Source organism: Serinus canaria, chromosome 15, assembly GCF_022539315.1.
Source record: "Serinus canaria isolate serCan28SL12 chromosome 15, serCan2020, whole genome shotgun sequence".
In the NCBI taxonomy this organism is placed as follows: Eukaryota; Metazoa; Chordata; class Aves; order Passeriformes; family Fringillidae; genus Serinus; species Serinus canaria.
This window is the reverse complement of record NC_066329.1, coordinates 10,094,739-10,115,880: the sequence shown is the minus strand read 5'-3', so window position 1 is coordinate 10,115,880 and position 21,142 is coordinate 10,094,739. Positions and strand designations below refer to the sequence as shown.

The window sequence follows — 21,142 nt, the reverse complement described above, 5'->3', positions numbered from 1 at the left end:
AGTGCTTCCCAACCCTCCTCTTTTGCTCTTTCCTATCCAGAATTCCATGAGATTTGAACTCATGGATTAGCAGAACAGACCAGCAGCTCTTCTTCAGCATCAACAACCTAGAAACTCCCCATGGAGCAAAGGAAAGGGTTCAGAGATCCAGCACAGCAGGATTGTGATCCCACATCTCAGCACCTGCTGCCACACCATCCCTTTTTCCACCCCAACCTTTTGGGAAGAGCAAAGTTCTGGTTTCATCTGTGCTTCCCAACAGAGACAGCTGAAGACAACCAAGCTAAAAATGTCATTGGAGGGCATTGCTGGTCACTGAATTTACCAGGTCTGCTTGGTTTCTTAAAACAGAAGGATTTTGCTTGGATGGGAAGATTCTAGGATGCAGTTGACCAGAGGAAAATATTTTTTGAGGAATAAAAGTTGCCAACATGGACTGTGACAGCCACACCTGCCTCTCCACGGCCAGAGGACCGAGGCCACCCATGCCAAGCTCCCTTCAGGGATAACATTTCCAAGAAAATGAACTAATGAGCCACTTAAACCTCAACTGGCACAAATCCAGTGATGCCAACCCAGCTGATGCTGAGACACCAACTCTGCCCCTGGGCCTACATTTTGCTGAGGAGCCCCTGAAGATCCTGAAGCACCTGATCCCACAAAGAAGGAAAAGGAAAATCGCTCTCATCGTCTTTCTCTCTCTTGGCCAAGCCTTGCACACAAGGGAAGCAATATTTACAATACTGAAGATGCACAGCAATAACACAGGGTGAGGAGGAGACTCCTCCACTTCCACAGCCACACCCCTGGTCCTGCTCCATGGGGTTTTGTTTCCAGGGAATGACCTTTTCATGATGAGTGATGGGAGAAGAGACATAGCAGGGAAAGGTCTGGGATGGGGTCATCTTCTTTTGTGCTTAAACATGCAGAAAAAATGGCTGGAATTTCACTTGTGCCATTGGATGGGAACATTCCCCAACCTTGGAGGTGACATTCCTTAATTTATGCCTCCCACTCTGCTTCATGTGGGAGGCTGCTCCCATTCAAGGCTGATAACCAGAATAATGCTGGACATTGGTTTTAGAGGATGACTGACCTGGAGCCCTCCACAAACAGCAAAACAAGATATTGATCCCAAAAGATCCCACTAGCTCCTAAAAGGCCAAATTTAGGCTTCAAAAAAAAAAAAAAAAAAAAAGACTTAGTGATTCAGCTGGTTTTGGAATTATTAAAAGGGGAAGAGTTATAGATGAAAAGCCATAAACCTGCCATTCAAAAATTAAAGCCTGTGTAATCCCTCTTGGATGCCATAATGTGAAATAGGATTTAAAAAATTAATACACCCAACTGCCATGTAGAATTCATCCATTTTAATTTACCCAATTAAAAGGAGAACCATGCAGAGCACACGAACTGCAGAAGGCACATGACAGGCCACAGACAAATACAGGCCTGAACCAAAAAGGAAAAATAGCAATAATAATGCAAAATGTCAGGGACTGCCTGTTCTGGCTCCCTGGCAGGAATCAGTGGGATCCTCCAGGAGGAGCTACTGGTAACTATTTCCAGGCTGCACAAGCACTTGTCAGCTCAGTTTTGGGCTTTTACAGTCATTTATTACTGTGGGGAGGCCAAAACTAAATTAATTTGAGCAAATTAAACCCCAAACAGGATCCTGCACTTCCATAAGGAGAAAAACTTCCAAAATCATGGAATGGGTTGGAAGGACCTTAAATATCATCCAGTCCCATCCCCTGTCACGGTCAGGGACACCTTCCACTATCCCAGGTTGCTCCAAGCCCCATCCAGCCTGGCCCTGGGCACTTCCAGGGATCCAGGGGCAGCCACAGCTTCTCTGGGAAACCTGAGCCAGGGCCTCACCACCTTCATGGTCAGGAATTTCTTCCCAGAATCCCATCTAAATCTACCCTCTTTTATCTTAAAGCCATTCCCCCTTGTCCTGTCACTCCATCCTTTATCCCAGGTCCCTCTCCAGCTCTCCTGGAGCCCCTCTAGGCACTGGAAAGGGCTCTGAGCTCTCCCTGGAGCCTCCTCTTCTCCAGGTGAACACTCCCAGCTCCCCCAGCCTGGCTCCTCAGAGCATCTCTGTGGCCTCCTCTGGACTCTTTCCCACAGTTCCACATCCTTCCTGTGCTGGGACTCCAGAGCTGCTACAGGTGGGGTCTCACCTGAGCAGGGCAGAGGGACAGAATTCCCTGTGCATCACCTACAGACACCCCCTGTCCCCACCTGCACCCGGAGAGTGACACCAAACCCTGTTCCCAACAGGGAACAGAGAGGGACAATGGGGAAAGGAGATGTTATTGAGCAGCAATGGAGAGGCAGCAACCTCGAGCTTGTTCATCCACAAAGAATTATCAAACCAAGGAAGAGAGGACAAAGCAGAGCAGGAGATGTCCCACACAGCAGCTCCCTGGGATCTGGCAGAGGAAGACAATCCCAGGGAGATGAAGAGCCCAGGGGCATCAACATCTTCACTTGGGCACAAAAGGAGAGACTCTGCTGCTCACCAGGAATAATCCCACAATCATTCAGGTTGGAAATAATTCCAGAATCATTCAGGAATAATCCCAGAATCATTCAGGTTGGAAAGACCCCCGAGATCATCCCACCTGTGAGCAACCCCCACCTTGTCACCCAGCCCAGAGCCCTGAGTGCCACATCCGGTCCTTCCCTGGCCGCCTCTGGGGATGTACAAAAATGAGCAGCAAACACCAAAACGAGACTAAATAAGGACATAAAAGTGCTGCAGGAGGCCCCAGCAGGGCGAGCACAAGCCCCAGCCCTTGGAGAGAAGCTCCTGCCTTGTGGTCAGAGGCACCAAACAGTCTCTGCAGAGCAGAGGAAACCACAGGGTCTTCCTGAGCACGTTCTGAGAGCTCGGTGTGGCATCCGCCCCTCGTCACCGACACCTCCAGCAGAGCCCCTGCCAAGGCACTGTGGGGACAGCACAGCACAGCCACCCCCGGCAGCACCCCGGGGCTGACCCCTCAGAGTGAGCAATGAGCAGCTTTGAACTCAGGGCTGTGTTTCACCACCTCTCAGCATCGCTTTTGCAAACTCCATCCATCGGATTCTTCCTCCCGGAGATTCCCCCATCAGATACAGCTCCCTGGAGTAGGGAACCCCAATTCCCAGCATTGCACTGTGCTCAGAAAAGCTGGAAAAATCAGTATTTTAGGGGATTTGCCACAAGGGAAAGCTGCAGTAAGGTTATAAAACCCCACCAGGCTGCAAAATCACCAAATCCCATGGTTTTTAACACAATTCCTTTGCAACCAGAACACCACGAGGTTTGGCAGCTGGGTGTGTTTCCATGCCTCTCTAATGATCCCAGGTTTGGGGATTTATTTATTTATTTGGAAAATGTAATCTTATAATTAGGAGAGGATTTAAAATAAATCTCAAGTGCTGATACACAGCTTAAAATTAACTTCAAGAAATTCAATCCTTCTCATAATCCACTGGGGTTGTGGTTTGACACACCCCTGATAACTTTTGAAATCTGGAGTTGTATTTTATAAAATGTTGGTCAAAAAGGTGAATTTGAGGATTTTTTAATAAAGTTGGTGTTGTCTGAATACACACTCAATATTCAGGTGTTTCAGCAAGGGGCAAATCGGCCTTATTAAATTAATTGCAATTATTAAAATTAAATTTTAATGTATTTCATGTATTCCAGATCAGAAAAAAAAAAAGTTAAATCATCAGAAATATTAAACCCAGACCAGAAAAAAAGTGACAGATGAGAAGAAAAGATATTATTAAATTCAAAAGGGATGGATAAGCAACACAAGAAAACTGTTCCTAAAAGTGGGAGTTTTCTGAATTAATTTGAGTGTCTTGTGATCGTTTCTCTGCCAGAAAAGGGCATTTGGTGGCAGGAAACAGCTCATGGATTATGGTAAAAATATCAGGGAGAACAGCTGCTTCCCCAGCCCATGGCTGTGCTCCTTGAAATCTCCATTTAAATTAGGGAAGTGGCATGGAGTTGCACAAGCCAAAGCAGCTCCCCCCCCTCACTCTGCACAAGTTTGAGGAAGGAAATCAGGTCACAACTGCAAAGTTTGAAACCCCAACCAACTGCACCTTTTCTCTGCTAGACAAAATACTCCTCTTTTCATTAAATTGTGGGTTTTCCTCAAAAAAACTCCTAAGTTTCATCCAGGGAACTTCTGAGCACTGAGCCTCCATCTCTGGCTGCAGCAGCTGGGCCTGGAGGAGGCAACTGGGAGAAAACTGGGCTGAAATGGAAACTCCTGCCCATGCCCAGCAGCCATCAGTCACCCCACAGCCCAGCCCAGGCATCCTGAACTAATCTGGAGGATTAGGAAGTGTTATTCCCTAAAGATCCACTGGAAAGTCAGGCAATAAGAGGCCACTGTGCTCTCCAAGAATCCCCCAGCAGTGCTCCTGTTGTCACTCCGGCAGCTGAAGGGCTGTGACATTGGATATTGGGGAAAATTTCCACACTGGAAGGGTGGTCAAGCATGGAAGAGGCTCCCCAGGGAAGTGGGGGAGTCACCATCCCTGGAAGTGTTAAAACACAAGCAACTGGGGCATTTTGTGATGTGGTTCACTTGGTTAAAGGTTGGACTTGATGAGCTTGGAGGTCTTTTCCAACCTTAAGGATTCCATGATTCTGTGATTCCAGCCCAGGCTGCCACAGAATGCACAAATGCTGGCTTGAAAAAGTTTAAAAAAAACACAAAAACAGCACAAACAGCACTCACAGCCAACCCAACCGGCAAAATCCCATCCCTAGGAGCTGGGAGTGCAGCACAGCTCCAGCATTTCCATGGATATCTGTCCCAGAAATGACATTACAATTAAAAGGGACAGAGGCCGTGTTTTTTTCCCTCTCTAAAATATGATTCCCAAAGCAGTTCATCCCCCTGCTCCTTCCCAACTGCAGGAAAGCCAGTAGGTATCCCAGAAGCTGAGGGCTCTGGATAAAGTGGTAAAACTGCTGCTTTTCAGAGGATGAGCATCCACCCAGAGAGAGCAGAGCTGCTGAGCAAGGAGACAGGGATCCATAGAGATCCAAACGGATCCACAGGGATCACCTCCACGAGCTGGGAACAGATAATCCAGGGTTCCACCAAGTACAACTTGCATTCTCATTATTGGACAAAGCTTAAAAATTGCAGAGATACTTCTACAGACCTCTGACTGTAAGACAGGGGATAGAATTTGCTGGTTTTTTCCCTGGAGGAATGAGATCCATTAGCCCCTCTGCTGCCTTCTCTTCCCTACTGCATTAGAACCTGATGATCCATTGGAATCAAGTTGACAGTGATAAATATAAACTTCTTTTTATAGAGAAAAATCCAAGATGAAATAAAAGGACAAAATCCACCACACTCCCCCTAAAATGGCAGGAAAGGCTCAATAAACCCATCACAGGAAAAAACTCCTGATTTTATTCTACACACAGTTCAGAAAAAGATGATTTTCTTTCCCCCAAATCCTTCCTGGTGGAATAGGAATTGGGAAGAGCTGCTTAACAGCTCTCATATGCCATGGATGAACACCAAGGCCTGTCACTTGCAGAACAACATATTCCTTGGAGAAGATCATTCCCGAGGTGTGCACGCCCCCACCCACATGCTAATTGCCTCTGAGGGCACCATCTGATCCCAGATCCTGCAGGAATGCTGCTGCTGTGAAGGGGCTGCAGGAAGGGATCAGGAAAATGGAAAATCTAATAAAAGCTATATCCAAAAGGGACTGAATAAACCTCTGGTAAAGGCCTTATGTAACACAACTCGTGGCTGAATGGATCTTTCTGCATGAACTCAAACAAAAAGGAACATTTGCAGCAGGTTTTTCTGTGCAGATAAAAACTGCAAAGAGTTTTTGAGGATGGGAAAAAAGAAATTTTTCTCCAGTTCTGCTGGAGCACAGATCCAGCATCAGAACCACCCCCTGAACCCAGGTGTTTCCAAGTCATCCTGCCCAACACATCAGGAAATCCAGAGAATTTTTATGTGGTACTTTCCCTGTGTACCCAGAGCTTTCCCTGGGATAAACCTCAGAGAAAACCAACTCCACAACCACAGCCCAGAACAAGCAGGGAAGTTTCCAGCTCCTTCCCTGGTGAGCAGAGTTAATGCTGATTACCCTGGCTCTTATCACCTACACAACCCTGACCAAGAGGAATTACAGCTTTCCCAAACTATGTGGCTCATTCCAACAGAGGCCAACCCCCCCAGACCGAGCAACCTGTGGGAATTAGATTGTCTGATGCTCAGCAGCTCCTGCCGGAGCATGGGAATGGCGAGTTCCTGGCAAAGCCCCTGCACATGTGCGTGCAAGAAAACAGGAAGTTCAGACAAAGCATTTCCACAGGCAGCAAAGCCGGCTCGGCCGCGCCGGCTGCGGCTGCTCCGGGAGCTGCGGGGATGGAAAGAGGATGCAGGGAGGAAAGAGGATGCAGCCCCTGGGTCTCTCATTGGCGCGGGGGACAGCAGTGACCCTCGGCAGGACGGGGGAGCCGGGAAAGCGACGGGGACGTGGGTGCACAGGGGTTAATTCGCGCACACACATGGGTTATATCCCGCACTCGGGTTAATTCATTCCCGCGCTCACGGGTTAATTCCCGCGCACTTGCCGCGCCGCGCCCCCGCCCCCGCCAATCAGCGCGGCGGCCGCGAGCGCTGCCATGACCATATAAGGTAAAAAGCCGCGGCCGCCGCAGTGCCGCTGCGGCGAGCGCGGGTGCGCGCGCGCGGAGGGGCGGGGCTTGCGGGAGGGGCGGGGCCTCCCCTCCCGCCGGTGTCCGTCCACCCCCTCCCGAGCACATGGGTGCGGGGAGCGGGGTCTCGGGGGGCTCATCCCGCCCCAAAAACACCCCCAGACCTCCCGCTCAGCGCCAGGAGGGAGCTGGGAGCCACCAGCTCGGCAGCGACAAAGCCCGGCCACAACAAAACCATGTAATGTCACTGAAAATTGGCATGAAAAGCACATTAAAATGAATAAAATCTCCCCTTTTCTGTGCTCCTGCACCAAGGGTCAGCCACATCCCAGGTAATTCCCAGTGAGCCGCAAAGCGCTGGAACTGAGCAGCCACGATGTCGTTACAGGACATTTCCCCTGCAGAAATGCAGCAAGTGTATTTTTATGGCTCAGTTTTAAAATCAGCCCAATCCCAGGGCTGAAAATTGCCTTTTTTTCTTTTTTTTTTTTCCCCTTGACTATAACAACAAGGATTTTGCTGCGGGGAGCTTAATAAGTATCTGTACTAAACAGGCTCAAAAGAGAAATCCAAATGTTATTTAGGGTGTTGAAGGAACTAAAGGAACAATTTCATCAGCCCAGGCTATAAAAATAAATGCGGAACACAGGAACTGGTTAGAGCAGAGCCAGCAAAGCACTGCATTGCAAAAGAACGTGTCAGGCTGGGGGTGAGGGCCACAGCTCCTCCAGCTTCTCATGGAACCTCCTCAGATGTGGATATTAAATGCCTGTGGAAGACAGGAATGGAGCTGAGGGCACCAAGGCAGTGATAAATAAGAGGGTGGGAGGAAGAACAGAATGGATGTGAACATAACACCAAAGATGGCACTTAAAAATGCAAAAGGGCACTCAGAAATAACAGGAATTTCTGCCAGGGACTGAGAAAACACAGAATCATAGAATCATTAATGCTGGAAAAGCCCTCTGAGGCCACTGAGTCCAACTGTTCCCCCAGCACTGCCGAGGCCATTGTGTCCCCAAGTGCCACATCCACAAGGCTTTTAAATCTCTCCAGGGATGAGGACTCCATCACTGCTCAGGGCAGCCTGTTCCAATGCCTGACAACCCTTTCCATGAAGAGATTTTCCACAATATCCAATCTAAACCTCCCTTTGCGCACCTTGAGGCCGTTCCCTCTGGGTCTGTCCCTGCCCCCTGGGATCAGAGCCTGACACCTCCCAGGTGCCCCCTCCTGTCAGGGAGTTGTGGAGAACCAGAGGGTCCCCTCGAGCCTCCTTTTCTCCAGGCTGAGCTCCCAGTCTCCCTCATCAGATTTGTGCTCCAAACATTGGGATATAAGAGAGGAAAAGAGGGATGCACATCCCCAGCTGTCAGCATCTGTGCTGTGATGAAGCTGAAGGAGGAATTCCTAATCCAGGGCAGTGCCACCAAGTGCCACCACGCATGGTCCAGGCAGGAGGAGGACACGTGGCCTGAGGATGAGCCCTAAGCAGGGAAGGGCTGCTCATCAGAGCAGCAAACTGAGCTATTTTGGGAGGTTGGGGTTTGGCTTTGCTTAACACGATGGAGACGTCGCTGCCTCCGCTCTGCCCTGGCTGGGTGGGAAGTTGTGCTGAATCCTGGGCACTAATTCTGTATTCCACAGGGCAGATCTGGAAGTGGAGCTGGCAACTGATGACAGACTGAGGACAACTTAACCACAGGCTTAAGAGAGGAGTTTGAGGGTCACAGAGAAAAGAATGTTGCAAAAAAAAGTCTTTTGATCACAAGAATTTGCTGGTTAAGCATTACAGAAAGAGATGAGAAGAACCTCCTTCAGAAGATGGATGTGACTTTTCCATGCAGGACCAGGGGCAACAGGAATGCTCTTCTTGGAACCAGTTCATTCCTTTGCATCCCTCCAATGAGGGGTTGCAAGGAGCAATTTGGCTCAGGTGTATTCCTGAATTAAATCTATAAGGAGCAGTTGGGCTCAGATGCATTCCTGAATGAATTCTGCAAGGGGCAGCTGGATTCAGATAGTTCCTGGTTTAAGTCTCAGGGAGCAGTTGGGCTCAGGTGGTTCCTGGTTTAACTCTGTAAGGAGTAGTTGGATTCAGTTGGTTAAAAAAAAAGCTGAATCCCTGACAGTAGAAAAAAACCACACTTGATGATGAAAAGGCTTCTAAAATACGATTCTACGTGTAAAGTTCTGCCAGAATCAGCTCAGATGAGTCAAGCAAACAGCTTGTTTGTTGTGCTTAATGTACAGAAAGCATCAGACTGATTACAGACATTAAACACATTCATACACGGCACCACTGAGCAGCCGCTGTCACCACAGCCTTCATTATCCCCAAAGAAACGCCGGCATGACAGCACAGCCGAGCAGGGAACTCCAGAAACATTCCAGCAGCACTTACCTTGTGCAGAGGCAGCACCAGGAAGGCTCCCCCACCGCTGGCATCCACGATGATGGCCACGAAGCGGGGGTTGACGGCGCAGAAGGAGCTGTCCCAGGTGACGCGGGACACGCGGATGTCGTCGTAGCACTGGTCGTTCTTCACCGCCTGGCCGAAGACGTGCCGGAATTTGCTCTGTCGTACCACCCGCCTCATCGTGTCTGCAAAAGGAGAGGGTCAGTTCCAGGGAAAGGATGTGCTGCTTGTCCAGGAGATTCCTGGACAAGGATCAACACTGGATGTTCTCGTCAGCTCCACGGCCACGCTTTCGGCGATGCGGAAACACTGATTCGCTCGCTGTTGGTAGGATCGGGGAATGGTTTGGGTTGGAAGAATCCCAGAAGGGTTGGGGTGGGCAGGGATCTCTGGAGATCACCCAGTCCAGCCCCCTGCCATGGCAGGGTCACCTAGAGCAGGTGACACAGGAATGCATCCAGGTGGGTTTGGGATTTCTCCAGACAGGGAGACTCCAAGCCCTCCCTGGGCAGTTCCAGTGCTCGGCCACCCTCCATGGGAAGAGGTTCTTCCTCATGTTGAGGGGGAATTCCACATGGTTTAGTTTATGGCCATTGTTCCTCATCCTGTTGTTGGGCACTGCTGGAAAGAGTCTGGCACTGTCTTCTTGGCACCAAAGACCTTAAAATTTATCCCATTCCACCCCCTGCCATGGGCAGGAACACTCTCCCCTATCCTAGGTTGTTCAAGCCCCATCCAACCTGGCCTTGGACACCTCCCCCTTAAGACCTGCCAAATTCTCAGCCAGCTTTGCCTTTTCCTTCTTTTATTAACTAAAATTTAAGGTTATTTTGCACCCAACCCAACCCAACTGCATTTCCAGGGGGCTTTTACAGAATTTGCCAGTTAAGCTTTAATTTCCCCACTGTAAATGTGTTCCCTGACTGCAGTAAAGGAAGTTCCTAATCCCAAAAGCAGTTTTTAGACAAGTCTCCACATATTTTCAGGGATAAATCTAGTCTTGGATTGAACTTGTTTACTTTCAAGTCAGACAGGGTCCAGAAGATGTAAATAAAAATGCAAGCTCTCAAAATCCGGTGTTCCTGTGAAGTGGTTCCACATGTTCCCTAGCTTCCAGTTCTTTCTTCTAACTCCAAAATCACCCTAAAAAAAATTGTTTCCTAGGCAGAAAAGAGTAATGGAAACAAGTTAATGACTCCAATTAACTTGGTGTGTCTGTAGCATTTCTTGAGAAAAAATATTTTCAAGAATTCTGGAGTTAGAATAGAGGGAAAGGGAATTGGTGTGGAAAATTCCAGCACCTGGGAGAAGACACAATCCCTTGAACTAGGGATAAAACCTGTGGAGCCCTCACACCTGGGAAGGGCTTTTCCCATCATCCCAGACTTTCTCCCTCAGAAAAGATGGAGCAGAAGAGGAGCCTCCATACAGCATCTTGCTTTTACATATGGGAAAAAATATTTCTGTCCCAGTCTCTAGGGATAGGGGAAAAAAAAAAGAAAAAATAAAAATAAGCAGAGTCCACCTCCTATCTCTCCTCCCAGAAGGTCCCCAAGCACATGGAGAGGCTGGGAAAAACTGCCCAGTCCCTGGAGCTCCTCGCTCCAGTGCAATGTTCCAGAGTGAGAGACTGGGAATGTGGTTCTATCCCAAATCCCTGCTCCCAGGCTGTCTGCTGCAAACGTGATGAAAGCTCCCAGGGCTGTCTGTGACTGCAAAGGCTTCGCAGGGAAGCGCCGAGCGAGCGCTGATGGCTGTTTTGTAGTCTGGGAGGTGAAATAAAAAATTAACCACGACAAAAAGCAGGATAACTGCAGGGAAGCGCTCATCAGAGCCGGGAAATGCCACGGAATGTGTTTGAAGAGGAGGGAAATGCTCCAATTAACCGAACAGACAGCTTTGCAGTGAAACTCTCCAGTTCTGCAGAGGTAAGGGAGAAGGAGCAGAGGATTTGTTTTGCACCAGAGCTCGTTTGGGAACTGGCATTGGTCACTTCCACAGTGGCTCAGCTGCTGGGACAGGGATGTACCAGTGCCACTGGGGCCACCAGTGTACCCAGTTCATATGGATTTAGGATCAGTGTTGTGGTGGGGACACCTGTCCCAGGTGTGGGGTGGAGCCCACCGAACACTTTCATGCTCCATGGTCATTCCCAACCCTGGAGAGCAGGTAGGGGTTCCCCACAGTACCTTTGCCATACTGATATTTTAAAGAGAATTAAGACTGTTTAAGAAAAAAATAGGTTTTAAATGCAAAATTTTGGGAAGAACTGAGGTGTTTAAGATGTCCACGGAAAAGAGCTATATGGAAATTGTTAATGATTTCTGTCCTATTGAAGCTAAACTTAGGCTCCCTCCCTACTTCCATTAGTTACTGGAATTGTGTAATGAACTTTCTGCCAACTGTTTCCCTCAGAGCACTAATCAAAGGCCTGTTCCACGCTGGACACGCCCCGGAACACCAGAGTATGATGGGGAATCATAAACCAGGAGCTCCAGCCAGCAGGTGAGAGCACTAAACAAAATTGTGGAATGGTTTGGGTTGGAAGAGACCTTAAAACTCATCCAGTTCCACCCCCTGCCATGGGTAGGGACACCTTGCACTACTCCTATCCAACCTGGCCTTGGACACTTCCAGCACGATCCCAGCCTCACCAAATCATGCACAAAGAAAAAGTGAATTTCAACTCCAAGATGCCCAAATGACAAGAAATGCTGAAGTCTCAAGGTTCAGTTAAGACACATCATAAAAAATGCAGTTCCACACCCAGTTACTGATTTGTGTCGACTCATTTCGAGCCCTGTCACACAATTCCATCCCCAGGGCTCCTCCCAGAGCTGGGAAGGCTCAGCTGAACCTCTGAGGCCATGGCCAGGTCTGGCAGTGAACACCATGCAACAGCAGCATCACTCCCATCTTCCCACCATTCCAGGTGACCCCAGGCCACCCCCAGGATATTGGGAATGTTCTCCCAAGCCCAGTGTGACACCTCAGCCCTTTGCCACCCCTTGCAGCAAACTCTTTTCATCATCTGCCTGTTCAACTCATCCAGGAGCAGGGAAAAGGCTCCTGCTTTGTGCAGGGTGGATTTCCAGGAGTGTTCACCCCCTGGCAACATTCCCACCCTGCTGTGAATCCAGATTAAAATCAGATTGCTGGGAAGAAGGTAAAGAGAAGGTTTGAACTTGTCGTGCTGAGCCAGCACAGCAAATTGCCTGGAATCACATCCCACAGAGCCAGGGGGCTGGGAATGGGGCTGCTCCACTGCTGGCAATTCAGGTGTGATGGTTACAAAGGATTATTTGTATCACTTAGATAATTGTATCACTTCTACACTTGATCAATACCAGAACAGCAGGAAAAAAATATTAAATTTCAAATATCAGATGCTGGGGATCTGTCACCCCTTCCACTTTCTCAGAAGAGAAACTCTGTACCCCATGGTGAAATCCCTCTATTTGATTTCCCTCATTTTCACCCTCTGATGCAAAGGGCAATCATTCGATTTTCTATAAATGACTTTTTAAAAATGCAGAGAGTTCAGATGCCTCCAAAAATATCCTTATTTGTTCCAAAGGGATCTGTTGGAACACACCTTCCCTGCCCTCTTCCCCACCTACAGCTCATCATCCTTAGCAGGAACTCTCTGATCAACACATGGTGAGCAGCCTCCAAGTGCTCATTTCCATAGCAAAGGGAGTGATTCTTGGCGTTGGATCAGAGCCATTTTGATCTGGCAGCTCTCCAAGGAGAAGGAGGAGGGAATGTGCTGGTTGTGGTTGGAAGGAGCAGCGACTGTGGCTCTTTCAGCTCACCAGGGAGAGCAGGTGAAAAACCCAATGGAGGGAGGGGGAGCCTGAGCACCCCAAAAAGAGTCCCTGACACAGACTGTCCCTAAATGGGAAGAGTGTTAAGTTTCCTCTTTGCTTCTCAATTCTGCCCTCCCTTCTCTTCCTCCTCATCATCTCCAAGAAAATCCACAGCTCAGTTTAGTTGCTGCAGGTTCTCTCAGTAGAGTCACAGGCAGGAGCTCCAGGCTTGGCCAATTCATGGAATGGTTTGGAAGGAACCTGAAAGGTCATCCCATTCCACCCCCTGTCATGGGGAGGGACACCTCCAACCTGGCCTTGGACACTTCCAGGGATCCAGGGGCATCACAGCATCTCTGGGAAACCTGTGCAAGGGCCTCCCCACCCTCACAGACAGGAATTTCTTCCCAGTATCCCATCTAAATCTACCCTCTTTTGTATTAAAGCCATTCCCCCTTGTCCTGTCACTCCATCCTTTAGCCAAAGTCCCTCTCCAGCTCTCCCGGAGTCTTTTCTTCTCCAGGCGAAGACCCCCAGGTCTCCCAGCCTGGCTCCATCCCTCAGAGCAGCTCCATGGTCTCCTCTGGACCTGCTCTAACAGGTCCATGTCTTTTTTGTGCCACTGTTAGGATTATCAGGTGAGACACCAACACCTGAGATGATTCACTCTAGAGAAAGGCTGATTCAGTCTCTGTATCACACTTGCAAAAGGATGACCTGGGTGGTTCAGGGAACCTTGGGAAGTGACTTTGGAAATACCCAAGTGGGTAAGGAAATGTATCCATGGCTAACGGGGCTGTGCTGGGGATTTTCTCTTAGGAAGTGGACTTGGAACATGAGCATTCAAAAAATAAGTTAATTAGATCATCATCTATGCTGTTAAACCTTGGCTAAGGAACTCCCTACCCACTTGCTAGACAGAATATATTTTTGGGGGGTAAAGTGCAAAATTAGAGGATTTAAAACTTCCTGACTGGGAGCTGAAAGGCCTTTAAATTTTGCCAGAGTTACAACCCTCAGCAAAATTAAAACAGAAGCTTTGGACACCCTGCAAAGGCCTCCACAATAGAAGTGCTGACAGATCTACGGCTGCTGAGCTCCTGGATCCCGCTCGGCCACACACGGCATCTTGGTGGGGACAGAGCAACGAGCCTTCAAACCTCTTATTTATTCCCTCCCTGAGTGACTTCCAGCTGAATTGTACCAAAACTTGGGGTTCATCTGCCAGTGTGTGCCCTCTGAAGAGCCCAGCTCTTGTGGCAGCTTTGGAAAGGACCCTGGAAAGGCTGGATGCCTCCGGCCGCGCTCGCACAGGGACACTTTTCATCCCACTCCTTTCTGATCTCCCATCACGATGTGTCACAAGAGCTACCATGAGTTTGCCCATTTTCCTGTTTATAAAGGATTTATCTGTCTCAAGAATCCAACAGATGCATTTCTGTGGCTTCAGAGGGTTTGCAGCCTGCTTATGCAAGAGGAAATGCATCCTGCTAGGGAACACTTACAGGAAAACCCCCCACTAATGGCAAAATCCTGCTCAGCCCATGTGATTGTGATCCCTTCTGGAAAGGGAGGCATTGGAATAAAAGGCCAGTTAAGTCAGACAGCCAGAGGCTACTGTTAAGGGGGGTGAGGAGATACAAATCCAGTGGATAGGGAGACCAGCATTTATAAAAGGTTGGTATTTGGGACTGGAAAAGCTCTTCCTTAAGAGGAAGAAGTCACATTGCAGCTGTTGATGGTGAATCCCCAAACTCCCAGTCTGAGCCTTGCTGAGGATCTTTGGAATAAAGGTCCAGTCTTAATTGTTAAAAAATGAGAAGCAGATTAAGAAAAATAAAAATTAAGAGGTCAATAGTTGGACTTGATGATATTAAAGGTCTTTCCCAACTTCAATAATTCTGTGGTTCTACAGGCAGTGCACCAGCAGCAATTATGAATGGTGTTATGGGATGGATGGGGTGCTGGGGTCAGCAGGGACAGGGGATGGTCCCACTGGTGAAACTGCAACATGGGAAAACCCAGAGGATTCCCAAGTACCAACTGTGAGGCCTCAGTGGCCTCATCAGCAAATCATCTCTGTGCTCAGAGCTGGTTTTACAAAAAATCTAGGGAAGTGTGTTATAATCCTAAATCCAAACCAGGCCATGGATGTTCCAAGCTGCCCCTGGCATGGAGAGAACACCCTCTGGGAGCAGGGCTGAGCCACATCTGCAGAGCAGTTGGCCATCATGGAGATAAGCACCAGAGAAAAGCCCACAAGGAATCTGCTAATTCCTTCATTGGAGCACTTTGAATATCCTATGGAAGATAGGGGAGAGAGCCACACTGAAAGGGAGGGCAGAGGCATTCAGGGGGTTGGAGGCCATTGAAACACCTCCATCCCCTCGTGCTCCTCACAGCAAGGATGGCTCCACCACTGTGGGCCCAAGGGAGCAGGGACTGAGCCAAGAGCTGCACCCACTGAGAAAAGGCACAGAGACCTCCAGGTTATTCCCTAATCCCTCCCTTCTGGCATATTTTTTCCACTCCAGAGCCTTGGTTGTGCAAGCTCTGGGGTTCTCAGTGACCCAGGGCCATGCCCAGCCACAGGGACAGGGACATACACTGCCCTGGGCTCAGTCCAGCTGCACACCTATTCCAGGGAGATCCTACCACCACTGTCACCAGCATGTCACCAGCGAGGCTGGAGGAGGAATCAGCAAAATAAAATCCCAGAATGGTTTGGGTTGGAAGGGGCATTAAAGGTCACCCAGTTTCACCCCCTGCCATGGGCAGGGACACCTTCCACTAGACCAGGTTGCTCCAAGTCCTGTCAAACCTGGACTTGGACATTTCCAGGGATGGCTTCTCTGGGCAGCCTGGGTCTTACCACCTCACATGGAACAATTTCTCCTAATATCTTCTCTAAACCTACCCTTGTTCAGTTTGAACCCGTTCCCTGTTGTTCTGTCACTCCATGCTCTTGGAAAATTTCATCTCCCTCTCCAAGAATCCATGGAACCAAAGAACTCAGTCTCATGATTCGAAGTCTTGCAAGACTTGGGTAAAGAAGGAAGTGGGGGGAAGAAATGTCACGTTGCCACAAAAAGTTCAGCTCACCCCACAACTTCACATGAAAGCTCAGCAGAAAAAGGGAACAGCCATGAATGCCTTGATGCAGTTTCTGTGCTTTTAAACACATTTCTGTTCCCTCTGTGTATCCCTTTTCCAATCAATCCATATCCAGTCCATTGCTGACAGAACTGTTGTTTTCAGCTGTTCAGAGTTATTTAAAACAAAGGTGAACACTACTACAGATGGTCACAATTCCAAAACACATCATATTTGTGTGCAGATTATTTTCAGTCTTTGGTTACTTGAGCCTAGGTTGAGCAAGACCCTGCCATCTGATTTCACTTCATTTTAAAGACAAAAAGCTGGAATATGAACTTAATACTGAAATTTCCAGCTGTTCTACCACTGGCAAGATTCTATTTTGGGATGGGAACCTAAACCACAAACTACCAGGGAATTTGATTATATCTCAACTGGGGAGCCCAGCACATTCAAAAATGTAACACAACCCAAACTTTGAATAAGCTGAAATTTCTGTTCTGGACGAAGAGCAAGGTGTTGGCTGCAACCTGTGAAACACTTGATACAACTCTGAATTTCAGAGCTGTAACCAGAAATGATCATATGAAAACCTTCAGAATATGAAGAACTCTTGAGACAGAAGTGCCTGTAGAGTTCAAATCTCCCAGGATCACCAAAGACTCGTTATTTCCTCAGGGTTTACCTGTGTGTGCTCGTCTCACATCTCCCCCCTGGGGCTATTTTCACTTCAAGATTTCCAGGGATACAATTCATCTTCTGGGGAATCACCTGGTTGTGGAAGGTGTCCCTGCCTGTGGCAGGGAGGTGGAATGAGATGAGCTTGAAGCTCCCTTCCAAGCCAAACCCTTCTGGGATGATCTTACCACTCCCACACTGTGTCACTGTATCTCCACATCCAGCATTACATCACTGACCATAATTTGCAGTGACAAAAGGACGCTGCAGTTAAAGTCATTACCCTGAACTGAGAGCCTTGTCTGGCTTCATTTAATCTGTGTCATCTACCAGAAAGGCAGAGCAATGAATGCACACAAAAATCATTACACAAAATAATTCAGCAGGAGCCATAGAGTGATGGGGAACCAGCAAAGGGAGACACCAGCAGGAATGGGAGTTCTGCTGCCCTGGAGCAGCAGCCTCCAGACAATCTCTTCTTTTGGGTTTATATCTTTTAGAGCATCCTCTGTCAGCTGGCACTAAAGCTGCCCTGCCTCATAGGTGGGGGGATGTTACCACAGGCTGGACAAAAAGGGTATTAAAATGAAAAGAGGAGAGCAAAGTGGAGATAAAAATAAAGGATTAAATCTCAGGACAAAACCTCATAAAGGCAAGTAGCATACAAAATATAGGGCTAAGAGAGCAGGGATTGAACATTCCAGGTGCCTCAGTGCATTCAAATCCAAGCTGGAGCATGGAAGGTGTCCCTGCCCATGGCAGGGGGAGAAGGAAATGAGCTTTAAGGTCCCATCCAACCCAAACCGTTCTGGGATTCTGTGATCCCTGCATTTCAGCTTTTGCTGCCAGCAGAGACAGTTGCACAGTGGTTGGACACCACAGAAGCTTTTTACTGGACAAGGAAAGGGAAGCCTCCCTCCCACACACTCCCACCTCCAAACCGCTGTTCCAGCAGCCGACCACAGAAGGCCGTGACCTTTCACATCATCCCCTGCAAAAATCCTTCCTTTTCTTTTCCACTGGAATAAACACCAGAGAAGCTTCTTTGCATGCTGTATCCCATCCACTGCCAAGAGACAGAGCAATATCCTGAACAACAGCCCTGGGAGCTGCAGCCAGAGACACCACAGCAGCCCCAGGGATGCTCCTGACACCCACGGGGAGGAGGGAAGAACAGGGCTCCAGACCACACCGTGATCCCAAGGGAAACACAAGCAGGAGTGCAAGGCTCTCCCAGGATTCCAGCAAAGGGAATCCAGTGATAAAATGCTTCTCCCCAGCACTGACCTAGTTCTCTTATCAGAGCTAACAGGGAAGTAGCAATCTGGTCAGAGCTGCTGCCCCAGCCCGCTGGATTTCTCTCTCACTCAAAGGTTACATGCCAACGTTTTCCAGACCATATTCCTGAGATACATTGGAGGCTTTTTTTTTTTTTTTTTTTTTTTTTGGTAAGGTTGGTGGTTATGAACAGAAAAAGAGCTGTTCCCCAGCACAGCTTCATGAAATTCTCAAATCACCACCAGATCCCAGCATTCCCAACCAACCAAGAAAGCACCTTTTTCTAACAGAAAAGGTGTTGTCCCTTGTTCCAAGTCCCTCTCCAGCTCTCCTGGAACCCCTTTAGGCAGTGGAAGGGGCTCTGAGGTTTCCCTGGAGCCTTTTCTTCTCCAGATGAACACCCCCAACTCTCCCAGCCTAGCTCCATGGCAGAGGGCCTCCAGCCCAATCCCCAAAGGAATAGATAAGCTGGTTTTTATTCCTCAATTGCGACATCCCTTGGCATCCATAGGAAAAAATTCTAAACATTAAAGGTGTTTTAAGAGATAAACAGTCTCACAGATAAAAGATTGCAGGTCCTATTTCTCCTAGAGCACTGCACCATCAGGGAACCCGGACCTGCAGAACCCTCTGCTCCAAACACCAAATTAACAAAATTCCTCCCAAATCTGGAATAAGGCAGAAACAACAGATCAGCACAACCAAGGCTCCCAAAGAGCCTGGCCAAGAGTGAGTCAGACTGACCAAGTGAGGAGCAGCGTTCTCCACATGACCCGGCCTGACCACAGCGGCTCCGAGCTCTGCTGGGCCGAGCTCAGCTCCAGCCCTGCCGGGAGCCTGTGGAGAAGGAGAGCTGCCTTGGGGAATGTGACCTGGGAGCAGCAGGATGACCAAGTGCAATGGCAGCACCACATCTCCTGCTGTAACAGCTAACAGGATGGCCTGGAGTCCTGGAGAACATCTCAAGTAGATTGGAGGTACAGCACAGAGCAGCGTGGTCCATCACACCGGAATTTTGAGTGGACACACTCTGCTCCAAAAAGTGACAAGGAGCTTGGCTGCCACATCCTGAGTAACACCTTCTTCCACTCCTCAACAACACCCACCCAACAGGTGAGGCCCCTACACTGAACTGCTTTTAATGTTCTCAAAATAACCCAAACAACAGCGAATTGTCAAAGACAAGACAACATCCTCACCCCAGGACGTGGAAGGTTTGGCCTGGACAATGCCAACATCTCAGATTTTAATGCAGCACAAACAAGCTGCAAAATGAATCTCAGTGCTCCCAGTTGGAACTGGCGTGTGTTTCTCCACATTTCCATTTGCTGTCCTGCCAGCTCTTCTGGCCAAGCAGCCTATAATTCCAAGAGCACCATTGTCATTCTGTCCTGTTTCCGTAACGTGCAATTTGAAATCAGGGCTGGGGAAGGAACGACGGGGCTGGAGGAGGCTGAAACTCAAATCCAGATAGTTCAATCTGCTCACTTGATTTTAAATCCCTGTCTCATGGTGCCAATTACAGCACCCCAAACATCTGTTTTAGCAGAGGCTTCCAAGTTCAAACACATTTCCTCTGTCCTACAGATGTTCTTTCTCACTGACCTGTCATGGGATGACAATGAGTGGGCACAACCTGGTGTCAAACCATAAGGGTGACACAAAGCACCTTTCTCACTTCTCTGGGCAGGCAACAAACCAAAAATTAACTTAGGGAAGTGGATTTAGTCTATTAAAGAGCTTTAATAAACATTCTAGGCTGTCAAGACAGATTTCAGATTCCTACCCATGTCCTTGACACCTCCATGGCCCCACATCCACCTCTGAGCTTCCCTGACAGGGGGAATCACACCCACCCCAACACTGGGCAAAGGCTGATTCCTTGGGGAATTCTTGGACCTTCAGCTGGCTGCTCTCAGCTGGAGAACTGGTTTCCAGTGAAGAATTACAGCCTGTGCCTTGATGACCTTTGAGCTTTACTTACCTGTTGGTTTGACAGTCACGTTGCTGCACGTGCAGCCCACACTTCCAGTCCTCTGGGAATCCCTGTGGCATTTCCAGCAGCTCCAGAGGAGACCAGCCAAAACAACAGAATTACACCCAGATAAGCCCAGCTGGTTTTTATGGGAGCTTGCAGAGCACTTAAAAATACCCTGACTAGAGCAGAAGATGGATGTGGCAAAGCAGGGATACAAAGAACAAAGAGATAACCTTTACCCCCAAAGAAACATTAGGGAGCCAAGGGAAGAACAGAGAGATAACCCCAAGGTAGCCTGACCCTAACCAGGGGCACCCACCTTAAACAGCAGCACCTTAAAACACCACACAGAACAAATTGTTCCAGAAAGGAGCAATTTTCCTGGCAGTGGCCAAGAAAAAGATGCTGGAAGCACAGCAACACTGAGCTAGAAGAGTTTTGTGCCCACCCTTCAGGCTGTGCTAAAGCAGAATATATTGCAGAGGAATGTCTGGCAACTTGTGTTTGCCTAAGTTGGCTCAGGATTATCTCCTGCCTTGCAAATTGATCTCAGCAGATCCAAAAATTCAAATAAACTTTAAAAAGCATCACTGAAAACTTTTTTAAAAAATGCAATACACCTCCTGTTGTGAATGAGACATCTTTGGGCCTCCAGCCTCCAAGATATGGTATCATTCTATAAGTACTGCAGAAGGGAACTAAGTAAGAAATTAAAAGTGTAACAATGATCATTTATCCCATGTACACATCCCACTATGTGTGCTGGGGCAAATACCTGAAGCCTGTGTAAAACAACAATCCACTTAGTAGTACATGCCAAAAGTATTCCCAGCCTAGGACCTGCCAGACCCTGAGTAAAATGTGTCACCTCACATTCCCAGCTTGGAAGGAAGGATACCAATCTGTTTCACAGAGGTATGATGAAAAATGCCAAGGAAATGCCAAGCAGACACCCTGAGTCAGCTGGGGGATCCAGATTCCAGCAGGAAGCAACAAAGTATGAGGGTTTTTTAAGTATTTAAAGTGAAAAGGGGAGAAAAAAAAGCTATTCCAGGAGGTAATTCCAGCCCTGAGCAGGTGCCTGAGCACTGAGGTTTGCTGATGACAGTCTTCCCTATCAAGCTACCACCTGCCCAGCATGGCCAGTTTGCCCAGTTCCCAAGGGA

At 48.4% G+C, this 21,142-nt stretch overlaps 1 protein-coding gene across 3 annotated transcripts in view; it reads right to left on the bottom strand.

Moving 5' to 3' along the window:
- CORO1C (coronin 1C) overlaps window positions 1-21,142 on the bottom strand; it is a 47,307-nt gene that overhangs the window by 12,921 nt on the left and 13,244 nt on the right. For all 3 annotated transcript variants that reach the window (XM_009092409.4, XM_050980487.1, XM_050980488.1), the window contains exon 2: window positions 9,123-9,322. In XM_009092409.4, coding sequence (XP_009090657.2) covers window positions 9,123-9,317 — 195 coding nt within the window. In that variant the 5' untranslated portion in view covers window positions 9,318-9,322. The remainder of the gene's footprint in view (window positions 1-9,122; window positions 9,323-21,142) is intronic.